This window comes from Hippoglossus hippoglossus, chromosome 7 (genome assembly GCF_009819705.1).
Source record: "Hippoglossus hippoglossus isolate fHipHip1 chromosome 7, fHipHip1.pri, whole genome shotgun sequence".
NCBI lineage: Eukaryota > Metazoa > Chordata > Actinopteri > Pleuronectiformes > Pleuronectidae > Hippoglossus > Hippoglossus hippoglossus.
Window position 1 is genome coordinate 11,242,662 of NC_047157.1, and position 12,501 is coordinate 11,255,162.

The 12,501-nt window shown below is 40.6% G+C and overlaps 2 protein-coding genes and 1 long non-coding RNA gene across 4 annotated transcripts in view; 1 reads left to right on the forward strand and 2 right to left on the reverse strand.

Moving 5' to 3' along the window:
- Positions 1 to 4,020, reverse strand: part of LOC117764792 — a 22,768-nt gene extending 18,748 nt beyond the window's left edge. The window contains exons 1-2 of the long non-coding RNA XR_004614442.1: positions 4,011 to 4,020; positions 3,683 to 3,688 (exon numbers count right to left, since the gene is read on the reverse strand). This is a non-coding gene — a long non-coding RNA (uncharacterized LOC117764792). The remainder of the gene's footprint in view (positions 1 to 3,682; positions 3,689 to 4,010) is intronic.
- The window catches only part of ppih (peptidylprolyl isomerase H (cyclophilin H)), a 13,606-nt gene extending 2,786 nt beyond the window's left edge, over positions 1 to 10,820 (forward strand). Inside the window, exons 2-9 of the mRNA XM_034590866.1 lie at positions 5,860 to 5,924; positions 6,039 to 6,062; positions 7,432 to 7,476; positions 8,284 to 8,326; positions 9,227 to 9,319; positions 9,628 to 9,715; positions 9,821 to 9,861; positions 10,343 to 10,820. Coding sequence (XP_034446757.1) covers positions 5,860 to 5,924; positions 6,039 to 6,062; positions 7,432 to 7,476; positions 8,284 to 8,326; positions 9,227 to 9,319; positions 9,628 to 9,715; positions 9,821 to 9,861; positions 10,343 to 10,411 — 468 coding nt within the window. The 3' untranslated portion in view covers positions 10,412 to 10,820. The remainder of the gene's footprint in view (positions 1 to 5,859; positions 5,925 to 6,038; positions 6,063 to 7,431; positions 7,477 to 8,283; positions 8,327 to 9,226; positions 9,320 to 9,627; positions 9,716 to 9,820; positions 9,862 to 10,342) is intronic.
- Positions 755 to 4,655, reverse strand: si:dkeyp-100a1.6 (probable G-protein coupled receptor 160). 2 transcript variants are annotated; one of them, XM_034590862.1, is made up of 3 exons: positions 4,059 to 4,655; positions 1,381 to 2,559; positions 755 to 1,332 (listed from the first exon to the last, which is right to left on the reverse strand). In XM_034590862.1, the coding sequence occupies exon 2, from the start codon at positions 2,501 to 2,503 to the stop codon at positions 1,403 to 1,405; it is 1,101 nt and encodes a 366-aa protein (XP_034446753.1). In that variant the 5' UTR covers positions 2,504 to 2,559; positions 4,059 to 4,655; the 3' UTR covers positions 755 to 1,332; positions 1,381 to 1,402. The 2 variants fall into 2 exon arrangements, with proteins under 2 accessions (XP_034446753.1, XP_034446752.1); XM_034590861.1 differs by having other exon boundaries at positions 1,308 to 2,559; positions 4,059 to 4,653.
- Positions 10,821 to 12,501: the final 1,681 nt, after the last annotated feature.

Below are 12,501 nucleotides of genomic sequence, written 5' to 3' on the forward strand. Positions count from 1 at the left end.
TCAGAAACGTCATGCTTGAGTGACTCGAATGAGCTTCCTGTGTATTGTGTCGTCACAATACACTGAAGTCCTCCCTACATGGCCTTGGCCCACCCCCCACCTCATCCCCCCCGCCCCCCCACACTCGTTACACCGGGTTTACACCGGACGCGGAAGCGCAGCGCAGCACCGTTCTCAAGCACGCAGCCGCCTGGCTGTTCACACGGGACGAGCATTTCTCCGCTGGTCAGCCCGCGATTCACTCACATGTGGCATTTGTGTGGATCGTTGGGACTGGGAGGCTGCAGCAGTTGCTCGGGGCGCAACCGCTCACTATCCCGTGCGTGAGCTGGAATTTGTGTCAACGCCACACAACCAGCAGTGTGAAGACTTCCGCAGTGTTCAGCACTACTGTAACACTGGCACAAACACACAGAGCCCCCACACTCGTTACGCCGGGTTTACACCGGACGCGGAAGCGCCGTTCTCAAGCGCGCAGCCGCCTGGCTGTTCACGCGGGACGTGCATTTCTCCGCGCTGGTCAGCCCGCGATTCTGCTTTCTCCGCTTGTTGTTGTACCCGTTGAATGTCGGGGTTCAGGGGTAAATGATGGTCTTCATAGCGCCCTAGCAGAGGGAGTTGTCATGGAGTTGTTAGATTATAAGATATCTAAGCATGTCTCGGAAACTTTGCAGCCCATTCGTCTTTAAAGTTCATTCTCGACCTCCTAGACAGCAGCTGAGAAAACAGTTCCATCACAAGGTCCTGCAGCTTTTTGATTATAACTCACTGTCTTCATCGAGGGCCGAAATGAACATTCAACCTTTTTGAATTGGTGAAGATTTGGCTTAGTGTGACAAAGGGTAGCAAAATACACATGATTTAGTGAAAGAACAATTAAGAACTGTGTTTCAGAATGTTTTTATTTAGACATGCCAGTTTAAGGAGGTCATCATAACATATCATTAACATAACATTTCCCTAAAAGTATAAAATCACCTTTAGATAATAAATCAGCTTTAGAGCTGTGCAAACATATAAACATATACAAAGTTAGAGAATATAAAATTTATAGTGATTTCTGTAAATATTTACAAATGTTTGCTCCTCAAAAGTTTATTTTGTCAACTACACTCATTTCATGCTTAATTCGGGAAACTCGTCCAGGTGCTAAAAAGTTGGATGACCACACTGCTTTCCAAAAGCTTTTAAGGTGGCCGGCTGAAGTGTAGGTCCTAAATCATGGCAGGGTTAATTATCTATCTCTATATATGGTAAATGGAGTTTTCATTATCACCACACTCACATATGCAAACAATTTGTAGTTGTACACAGACAAGTCTTAATTAGCTTCCCTATCTCATGGTTTTCACTTCTGCTGTCAGTTCTGTGATGTAAAAAGTTTATTGTGGAACATTTAATGTCAGATGTAGAAAAAAGGGTTTGTCTTCCCTTTTGATGGATTAAACACACCTGTAGGGAGCTGCTGCTGCCATGTTCCTTTACTCAAATGCCAGAAAACATGCCATACGCATACATTTTTAGGTAGATTGCTGTATGGCCCAAGTGACTTGCTCTTTACCCAGAACACCACTCCCACCAGTAAGCTTTTGGTGCACTCGAGCCAAAATAGGTTAACACTGATGTAGGCAGGCACTGCAAAGCCAAAGGCCAGACAAGCCGCAGACACTGTGAGAAAAGGCATCCAAACTAAAGCAAAGCCAAGAGTTAGACTGAGCGACAGAGGCGGCCGTAGCCAGTTGCTCTCCCCCAGATCATTTTCCTTACTGCTTTTTGTCTCTGTGGATGGGGTTGAAGTGAACAAGTCGCTCCTCTGGTTCTCTGGTTCTTCCCTCGATTTAAACAACCTGTCAGCCTCCCTCACCCACATGGGAATGCTTGTTGAAAAGGGCAGCATCATCAAAATTACTGCAGAGAAAAGCCCCAAAATGAAGTAGGTCATAAATGTGGACTCCTTTACTTCACACGCCAAAGACTTTATCCCTGTCGCATAAACCAGTTGCATCAGCTCAGTTTTTGTAGAAGCAACGGAGTAAATAACAGCAAGCATCCACACCAGCAATGTCAGCACCACGTTCCTGAGGAATTTGCAAAAGGTGCTCTTATTGGCCAGGCGGGTATCTTCAATCGAGTAGTCAATTATACCCATGGCAATCATGGGCATGGGCAGTGCTTTAAATGCTGCTGAGATGTGAGCCAAAAAGTAGCAAAGTGACACAGGAGAACTCTCAGGCCCGAGTAACCACGCAGCTGTCATGTAGAGCACCATCGTCAGGTCACCGAGGACGATGGACAGGCTGCACATGTTTAAGAAGGAGGTATACAGCTTCCCGGAGCATAGGAGAAAGACCACTGTGTCCATTCCAAACTTGGAAAGCATAAGTAACAGGCTCTTCCCAGTGTTGTCTATATGATGGCCAGACGTCTCGTCCCATCTCTCGAAGATGGCTAGCATTTTGAAGTTGTTGCTAGTTTCAAGAAACACTGGAATGTCCGGCAACATTGAAGTTATCGTGACAGTGCTCAGTTCAGTGAGAAGATGCTCCAGGAAAAGCTGTGAAAGACAAGATAAGATTGGATATGGTCAATAATTCAAAAACAACAAGAAGGGTGTGGCTTTGGAATGTGGAACACACTTTAGCGGGTCATGCAGGGACGGTATGGATGATTAGGTAGTAAGTTTCCACAGAAAAAAAGTTTTCAGCCAAGAAATCAGCATCTATATGCATCTAGTCTCATAATCAATATAGCCATTATCTCCCAGAGGAAAACTTTACTGCACAAATTAAGTTAGCTCTTCTACAGCTCGGGAGACAAACATGTGATTCATTTTAAACTTCATATTTATTTTAATGAATTCTTTCTTCTTTTTTTTGCAACATGGAGCCAATCTGATGCCGAAATGTAGAATGTGATGTAAATAACTGAAGGAGTGAAGTGAAAGGATCCCCCCCCCCCACACACACACACACACACACACACACACACACACACACACACACACACACACACACACACACCCATTTGGACTTGAGACTTGAAACTAAGGGTCATAAGTCTCCCTGAATTTTAGAAGCAAATAATGACAAAATAGAAACTAAAATGAGGCTGAAAAAGTAAGACTCTCACTTTTGTTTCTCAAGCTGTAGAAGAACAAACTCTGAGCAGTAAAAATCTTCCTCAGGTTTGTTGGCCTTAATGAGTCCCACAAATGAAAATGGTTGTTGCTGTGTGAAGAGGTGCCCCTGCTCTCTTCCGCTCCTGCTTTATGTCATATTTTATAAATACATATATATTTTATGATGCAGTGATATTTTTTTCAGGTGAGGTGGCCTGCCTCTGCTACATATCAGTGGAATTTGATACTCCACAAAATATGCAGAAAATCTTGATACATATTCCAGGCTCTTAAAGTCTTTACACTAAAAGATCTGCTTTTGAATGGTTATGAAACTTTAGCCTATCAGTTATAAAACATCCATATTTTGCAGGTACATGTTAGGAATATTCTGTCATGCAAAGGTTACTTTCATAAAAGTTTGTCTAAACAAAATTGAGATATAAGCCAACGTTGAACAGTCAGAGGAAACATTTGATGGTAAATGCATGCAATGCATCAGGATTAATTGTATATATTAACATTCCACTTTACTGCGTAAGGAAAAGCCAGAACGTTGTCAACACTGATCTCATTCTACTTCACAGTTTTCCCAGCAAGGCCTATTTAAAACACATGATTTTCACTAGCAATTATACTTTTTTTCCCCCCTGTAAAATAAATAAATTTAGCTTTTAATAATTGCAGTTTGGTTCTGGAATATGTTGTTTAGTCACAAAAAAATGAAAAAATAGCCTATCAGTTCTGACTTCCCTTTCTCTACAATGGATTTCATGTACATTTTACAATGTTAAAACCATAGACTCATTCATCGTGCATGTCCACATTACTTTTAAAATCGATGACGGGTAAAACACGTTCTGCCATTTGAAGTATGCAGCATTTATTCAACAAGGTGAAAGAAATAAAATATTGTGTAGCTCTAAGAAGTCTATACCTCTGCTCAGGGTTATCGTCGCCCAGTGAGACTCTGTAGACGTACAGATGCTCAACTCTGGTCCAGTGATGCAGCTTAGAGTCCTGTGTGTGCTCGTCAAGTCTCGTCAGTGCAGGACTCTGAGTTCTGTCAGGGAGACTTGTACTTTATGGTCCCACCTTTCTATTTGTAAAGGCTAACAACTGGTTGGACACACCTTTTGTTGTGTTTGAGAAACCTGCTTGTTTTCCCTCCCATATGCCCCAGGTGACAACCACTTGCTATGTCCTATTTGTATTTCAAATGACAGGTAACCCAGTTAGAAATTCACTTCCTCCATACACTGCTTGCTGGTTCAAACCACACCCTGTTACCGGGTTGTTTGGGGCTTGCGCTGCGTCCCGATACAATTACATGACAAATGGCATCAAGTGCTGCTTGTTGGAGGCCTGAGGTTGCTACCTGACTGTGACAAAAACAGCTGGTTGGCTGTCCTTTCAATGAAATCCTCAGTCAGAGGTTATAACCAGCTATACTTGGCCTCTGGATATCGTATTAATTATGTAATAGTAATAATAATCCACATGCTAAAGTTGTGAAGCATGTGTAATGGTTGTACGTTTTGAGTGAATGTTTGCCCTTGGTGTGCATATTAAAGGGGACATATCATGCAAATTCCACTTTGTTAGTTCTTCTACACGTTAATGTGGGTATCTGGCATGTCTACCAACCCAAAAACTCTGGGGAAAAAAACACTTGCACGTTTTGTTATGGTTCCTCTAAGGAAAAATTAAAACTCCAGGACAACAGAAGGGGAATACAAAGTATGGGATGTATATTTGATAATTTATATCATATAAAATATGTAATTTATATCGTTTAAAATCATGGGGGGGAGGGGGGAGCTGGCTCATTAGCATTTAAAGGAACAGGCACTCAAAACAGGTCACTCTGTGGAGGGCTGTTTTAGACAGGGTAAAAAGGGTGCTGTTTTAAATGATCCTTGTGGTATTTTGACCAAAGTATGTTACAGACATTTCATTAAGACCCCAAGGAACCATATCAACTTGTGGTAAAATGGGCATACAATGTCCCCTTTAAGTGTCCATAAAAGACAAAGTGCGTGTGGGAGATGCGGCCCTTTGAACTTCTCTACACGACTCTGAATTGAAAACCTTCTTTCTTAGTATTTATTTCAATTTCAAATTGGTCTCAAAGGTGATCTTTGAAATTCGACACTCTTACTCCAGCATCACAATAAAAGTAGTTCAACAGGATGGATCAGTCAAGCTGAGACAGTAAATCTATTTATGTTTGCCTGACTTGATAAAAGCTGTCTTACCGGTCATTAAGAAGCCTGACCTCGGTGGATGTTGCACTCCAGCCAGAGAAAACCCTCGGCAGATCAAATGTTTGTTCCATGTTACTCTGCCTCTGTGTGTCATTTTGTCCCTGGGATATTTCATATTCCGCATGGCCGTCGTAGCAAAGATGGGAAATGTAATGGCTGCTTGTTTTACAGTGAGTCGTCTGCATTATGTCCAGTAATGTTTTACATATTTTGATTATGCATGCTTTGACCACAGGGAAATTGTATCACTATCGGGTTGCATTATCATGTATTGTTGAAATGAAACAGTGTCAACTTAATGTTCTCAGCGAAACGTACAGAGAACTGAAATATGTACAATGTTTACACAAAGACAGAAATGAAAAAATGACTGGAATGATTTTCTACTTATCAAGAGAAGAAGGTGCAGTCTGTACGTGTGATGTTTTTGTCTTCATGACAAATCTCATTTTGTGTTCTTTAACTGTTTATCAGGATGTCGGACGGATGAAGATCGAGCTGTTTGCTGATGTGGTTCCAAAGACGGCAGAGAATTTCCGGTGAGGAGAAAGATGGTGTTTTTTATTTTCATGACAATTCACATGTAATTTGCTGTCATGGAATAGACTCTGAGTTTTCTGAGTTGTTACTTACAGTTTCATCATCTCTTGCAGGCAGTTCTGCACTGGAGAATTCAGGTAAGGCAGTGAAGGGTTTTCTTTTTTGATGGTACAAAAACACTCTGCTCACCAAAACACTGCAGCGGAAACGGCCTACACATTCATCCCAGCATTTAATAAGAAACAATCTGACATTTGAAACTTGAAGCTGTTCCCTTTATCAGGCTAATGCATTAGGAGAAACCTGGTTACCACAATAGGTTTCTGTCGGCCACATCCTCTACATGCTCCACCACATGTGTGCATATGAAAGAAGCAGCAGTTTGCTGCTGTTTGGCTTCACTGAGCCTAACATCACCCTTCCTGAATAACTGGTATCACAGAGGTGGTTATCAAGTGACTCTTTCTTTTTGTGAAGCTGTAGATAATTCTGAAATAGTTTCCAAATATTAAACCTCTGGTGCAGGTTAGTCATGCTGCAAATGTTGGCATCATAGACTTTGTAGAGATGAATGACACGTGTCCACTTCCTCTGTTTGTACAAAAATTTAAATATAATATTAATAATATAATCTAAAATATTCTGGATATGGACATATTGTGCTTTTGACATCATTTGGAGCCAGAGATTGCGCAGTAGTGATTGGGATGTGGAGCCATGTTACCACGACCAGTCAGTCACAGCTGTCAATCATGATGTTTTTATAGCAGCAAAAAATATAACATAAAATCACAGAAACCATTTTTGAGAAAAATTTGTTTGATGCATACTTTTGATTTTTTTAGTTTGGTGAAAGTTCCATCCAAAAATACAGGAGGCTGGGCTTATGACTCCTACTGCAGCCAGCCACCAGGAGGAAATCAGGATGATTTGGCTTCACCTTTAGGAGCTGTCATGTCATCCTTATCTATATATAGTCTTTGGTTGCCACAGTGATTTCTCTCAGTTTAAAGTCCACCAGCTTGCTATCTCCACTTAGTCTCCCACCCACTTGTCTCGCTTCATGGTACAGACCCCAGAACCGGGATGGAATTGTTGTGCCATGAGTACAAAACCTCCAGAGAAGGAAGTTTATTGTCCTGCATGCAGGACAATAAGCATGCAGGACAATTATAAAAGGAATATGTCACCATTTAACAGAACCAAGTGCTCCTCATGCCAGCAGTCTTCCCTCGTGGTGTGTAGACTTTGAAACACAAATGTGTTGTCATGAACACCTCAGACAGCTCCAGTATAAAAGGACCCTTAAAATGATGGCTGCCAGCCGTCATGTACCTTGGCCTGCAGCCTGGTGTGTATGGATTGACCAGAGGCCCATTTACTGTCAAAACTGATGAGACATAGAAAGGTCTACTTGGTGAAAGGTTATAGTTTGTAATGCTATACACTGTGTTTTATCTTTATGGCTAACTTCAATTTGTTCTGTCTCAAACATCTGCACCCCAGGAAGGATGGAGTCCCTATTGGTTACAAAGGCTGCACATTCCACAGGTACAAGTTTTTTTTGTCAAGCTCACCTTGAGCTCAGATGTTGGAAGGATTGTTAATGGGTTACTTATAAAGTTATTTCAAAATCACTTCAACAAGAAACCCACCGCCTCTTGAGATTTTGGAAGTTGGTATTTAAACAGCCTCTCCTAGAGGCACTCATTTAAAGTTTGTTTCTATAACAGCACATTAAGTAAAAGATTTTTACCTTGCTTCTTTTTTGAAAGAATGTGATTTTTATTCAGGCTTAGTATTTTATATACACCTAATGTTGTACATTGTGCAAACATAGCAAACTCTCTACTCCAATTATTAAACACATGACATTTCAGAGCCTGTTGGTAGTCCTGAGGGGCCCCTCCACACCTGAACGCGACACACAGCAACTTGAACAAACATGAAGGACGGTGTAACAGCAACATCCTGTTGTAACCGACTGTAATTATGTGGCTTATTTTTTATAGTGGTAGCCAAACATAGTGTGACTTTCAGCTGTGTTTACAGCCAGAGATCGTCAAATGCGCCAGAATGAGACCGGTGATAGGCCTGGTCGCGTGTCACTCAAAGTGCAGTCAGCCAATCAGAGGATTGGGGCTCAGGAGGCAGGAGAAAACAGCCTGTTCTGTCTGCAGCTCCAGAGAGAGGCAGAAGAGAGGACATTGAAATACACATTGCTGCAGTTTTTTTTTACTTTAAACCACTGATATATCATCTTAGGGGTACCAATACGTCAAATTAAATCCCAGAAAGGTGTAAATTATGGGGCCTTTAAGCTAAATTTAATCAATGTTTTCAATTGTTTGTTGGCAGGGTGATCAAAGGTTTCATGATACAAGGAGGGGACTTTGTAAATGTAAGTATATGCACACTTCAACCGCTGCCTGATTAATGTTCATGGCGGAAAATGTCCCAGAATCATTCAAGGGGTAATGTTTGGTATCTGTCTTTGTTTGCATGCATGGTTTGGATAAATGCAACACTGAACTGAAATAACTTGTAACACTCATATCTTACACCAGAGCAACATATCTTCTTATTCTTGTGACACAATTAAAAACAGAGTAGCTTAAAAATGATCTTGTGGCAGAGAGTGTTGCTCAGACATTTGAAAAAAAATTAAAGCCCTCAATCCACATCTACACCAAAATGTAATGGGTTCTATATGTTCCATACTAAGACCAAAACCCTGAGGCATGTATACTAGGTTGCTTCAGTGGATGGTACAGTATGTTCTGTATGCATCATCCACCTTTTTACACACCCCTTCAACTATCGGAATCAGCCCAATTGGCCAAATATCTGTGCATATACAGAAAATTTGACTCTAGACTGGCTTTGCTCTCAATGTAGTATTTACTGCTGCTGATTTTATGAGTCGCCAAACAAATTTCGTTGTATGCCTACAATGACAATAAAGTATCTTTCTGTCTGTCTACTTGCATGGCAAACCAACATACAGCAGACATTAAGTTAGGAATAGTGAAAAAAAACAAAAACAATAGACAATACGTAAAAAGATGAATTGGAAATTAATACACCACAAGTACACTGCACAAGTAGCGCAATAAAACTATCTGCCATTCCTGGTTAAACTATATGAACCCCTGTTGTGATGTTTGAAGGAGCTGGAGGAAAATACTTTGTTCTGTCACCCTCTGGGGGAAGTGTGTTGAATTACAGCACATCAGAACAGTTGCCGTGTTCAGCCCTCTTCATTGTGTCCTGTCTTATGTACTGTTTGTCTTTTGTGAAGGGGGATGGCACTGGTATCTGCAGCATCTATAGGGGTCCCTTTGCAGATGAAAACTTCCGAATGAAGCACTCTACGCCTGGTCTCCTGTCCATGGTATGTATGCAGAGTAATCTAAAAGACAGGGACACTCCTGAATCAGGAACGGGTTTATTTACTTTGACTTCAGCCAAATCAAGACAGGCGTTTCCTACAGTCATGTTGAATATCCTGTATTGTACTGCACAAATACAAAGTTAATTAGGGTGTGATTAATCCATTCAAAGTGGCGTGACTGCCCCAATCTCTATAGACAATAGGATTTGATTGATGCATTCAGAGTGAATTAGACCTGGAATTAATGTTTAAAACTGCCTTTATTTCTTAGTAGTCTGACTTTAATCTTTCCATATAATGCTCCTCAGGCAAACAGTGGTCCAGGAACAAATGGCTGTCAGTTTTTCATTACCTGTACTAAATGTGACTGGTTAGATGGGAAGCATGTTGTTTTCGGTGAGTAAGTCTACAGTATTCATTTTGTATTCATATTCATTTAAAGCTGCATTATATATTTGTCCATGTGCCAGAGTTTAATTGTCTTGTTCTCAACTGTTTCAGGAAAAGTGGTCGATGGTTTGCTGATGGTGAGAAAAATTGAGGTAAATACTCATTTGAATATTAGTTTATGTAATATGTTTGTTAAAATGATTCCAGGAATAAATCAGACATTTTAAACTGATTTGTACACTGACAAGATCACTTAGCAAACCACAGTGAGGCCGGGGCTCACTCCCTCACCCGCAACCATAATAGTACAAATTTGAAAATGCTAATTTGTTTACAATTCATATAAATATTTTCATCTTCATAAGGAGTGCCACAATTTGTTATGTCCTCTGAATCTTTCCTCATCTCTCACATGAATGTCAGAATGTATCATAAATGCCTGTTTATCGTTTTTGACGGTCTTCACTGTACTGGATATTACCACCTCCATGCTGATGTATAAAACGCAAATATTTCACAGCAAAACATCCAAACTGTGACTGAAATCCAACTGTTGACATTTACTGAAGTTGGGTGTAGTGTTAACATGATTGATCTTTGTTGTTCTGAAATTTTCCTTCTCCCTCCCAACAGAATGTCCCCACGGGGCCAAACAACAAGCCCAAACTCCCCATCCTCATCGCACAGTGTGGAGAGATGTGATCAGCTTGTTCACAACAACCAGTGTAAAAACTACACATCCTCTGTAATCATGAAGTTGTGTCTAAATGTTGTTTGATACACCTCAGCAAATATCAACCTGCATAGTTTTTCCGATGAAGGACATTATAAAGTTAATTCGATCATTTTGGCCATTTTCTACGACCTAATCCCCACTTAAAGCTGCATCTAAACCCAAATAAGATGAGTCACATCTCAGGTGGGTGTTTATTACGTGGGTTTTAAATTAATTCAGTGGAACTTCATGTTCCCCGCGGTGGTTGACAGTTTGTGTATCCTGTGACTGAAAATAGAGAATTTGTAAGCATGTTGAAAAAAAAAATCGCATTTCTAATTCAAATACACTGTATCATTTATTTTCAATAAACTGTTTTACATTTTTTATAAACTTTTGGAGGCTCTCTTGTTTATTTAAAAAAGCAATATATACATTAACATTGTCATTATATTGTTGTTATGTTGCTGTCTCTCAGCCCCAAACAGTAAATGTGTCCATACGATTTAAAGTATGCATGAGAATATTTGATAGGATATTTAAGCTCACTGCAGTAACAAGGAACTATAAATGCTGTCCATCAGTTTAAATGTGTTTGCCACAGGTAGTGATGCAGCGTAAGACCAATTACAAATGGGTAGCAAAGCATAAAATATGTTGTTAACTATCAGGTCCTTTAGATCAATTTTGCCCAACTTTTTATTTGTCATTTGAGATTCACTTAGTGTGTATTTAAGATGCATATCCATGGTTAAAAACTGAGTTCAACATTGCATTTTAAGAACATTGTGTACCCAGCGTAATATGCATTGTCTTCTGTAATTATTTCTTATTTTCTCCTCGTGTCTGTGACCTTGGAGAATAACTGATCTTTTTCTGAGTCTATGGCTTGGAAAGGGATACAATTTATCAAGGAATTGATTAGACAATTATAGTAACAGATTCTAAGGTGATAGTGGGTCATAATCAATCTCCGCCTCTCTGGTGCAGAGGAGGGAAACACTGCAGCGAAAGACAACGAGAGTCCTCAAAGGCATACACTGCGGTGCCAAGCCATCCTCTGCTGAACTTATGGTTACCTCGTCTTGTCCCAGCCATCCATACAAATCTTAGCCTCCAGAGCCCCTCCCCCATCCACGCTCTCCCTCTCCTGCCTTGGACCTCGTTCCCTATAAGCACAAAAGAATCCTTTCAAATGTAGGCTCTGTTCTTACGGAGGCAGGAAGAAGGTTTGGGTTTTTTTTTGGGGGGGGGGGGCTCTTCGTGGGGAGCCTTTCTGGGGTCAATGCTAAAGCCCATCTTTGTGTGGGAGAATGGGGCTCGGCCATTAACACCAAGTTCTTCACACATTAGCCAATGCTCATAAACAGTGCCAGTGGAGCATTAACATGACAATGGGTGGGGGTGGGGTGTGTAGGGGGGGTGGTTCTGTGGTGGAGTCCTCACACTCAGTCTGGGTCTGTGTCTGTGCTACTGGAAGTGGAGTTTCTGAACTCACTCTGGATAACGACAGCATTTAACTGCTTTATTATTCTGGCCAAAGTGTGTGTATTACATCAGGATTGAGTTTCCTTATTTGAGCTTTTCAAGATTCAAGAGGGATAATCATGAAACAGTTCACAGGAAATAGGACTGATAGTTTGAAATATTCTACCAGTGAATCCTGAATCCTTTCAAGAAACAGTCATGTGATATGGGGTTTCACATTTTGAAGGGATATTGCAGATATTATTCATAGAGGGTGCCGTGTCCCAAGATGACCTATGTCGAAAACCGTCATTTATTGATATAAATACTATTACCACATCTAAACAATTAAATCATTGAATTATCTGTGTTGTGTAATGACAAACTTGTATGTTCTCTTTGTTGTGACAGCGGACTGTATATAATGACAATAGTAGACTGTCTAGACTGGTGAGAACTTGATGTTCTGTACAGCGCATCCAAACGAGCTCTCTTCTCAAAGCCTCCAAGGTATATGTTTGATATGTTTCACTAAAACTGTGACAGTGCATCAGGATCATAAATAAAATGTAACATTTACATAATGTTCAGTAAATTAAATATGTATGCT

What these genes read in the sequence shown, in the direction of transcription:
- si:dkeyp-100a1.6 (XM_034590862.1), bottom strand. Translation starts at nt 2,503, where the DNA reads ATGTTGCCGGACATTCCAGTGTTTCTTGAAACTAGCAACAACTTCAAA.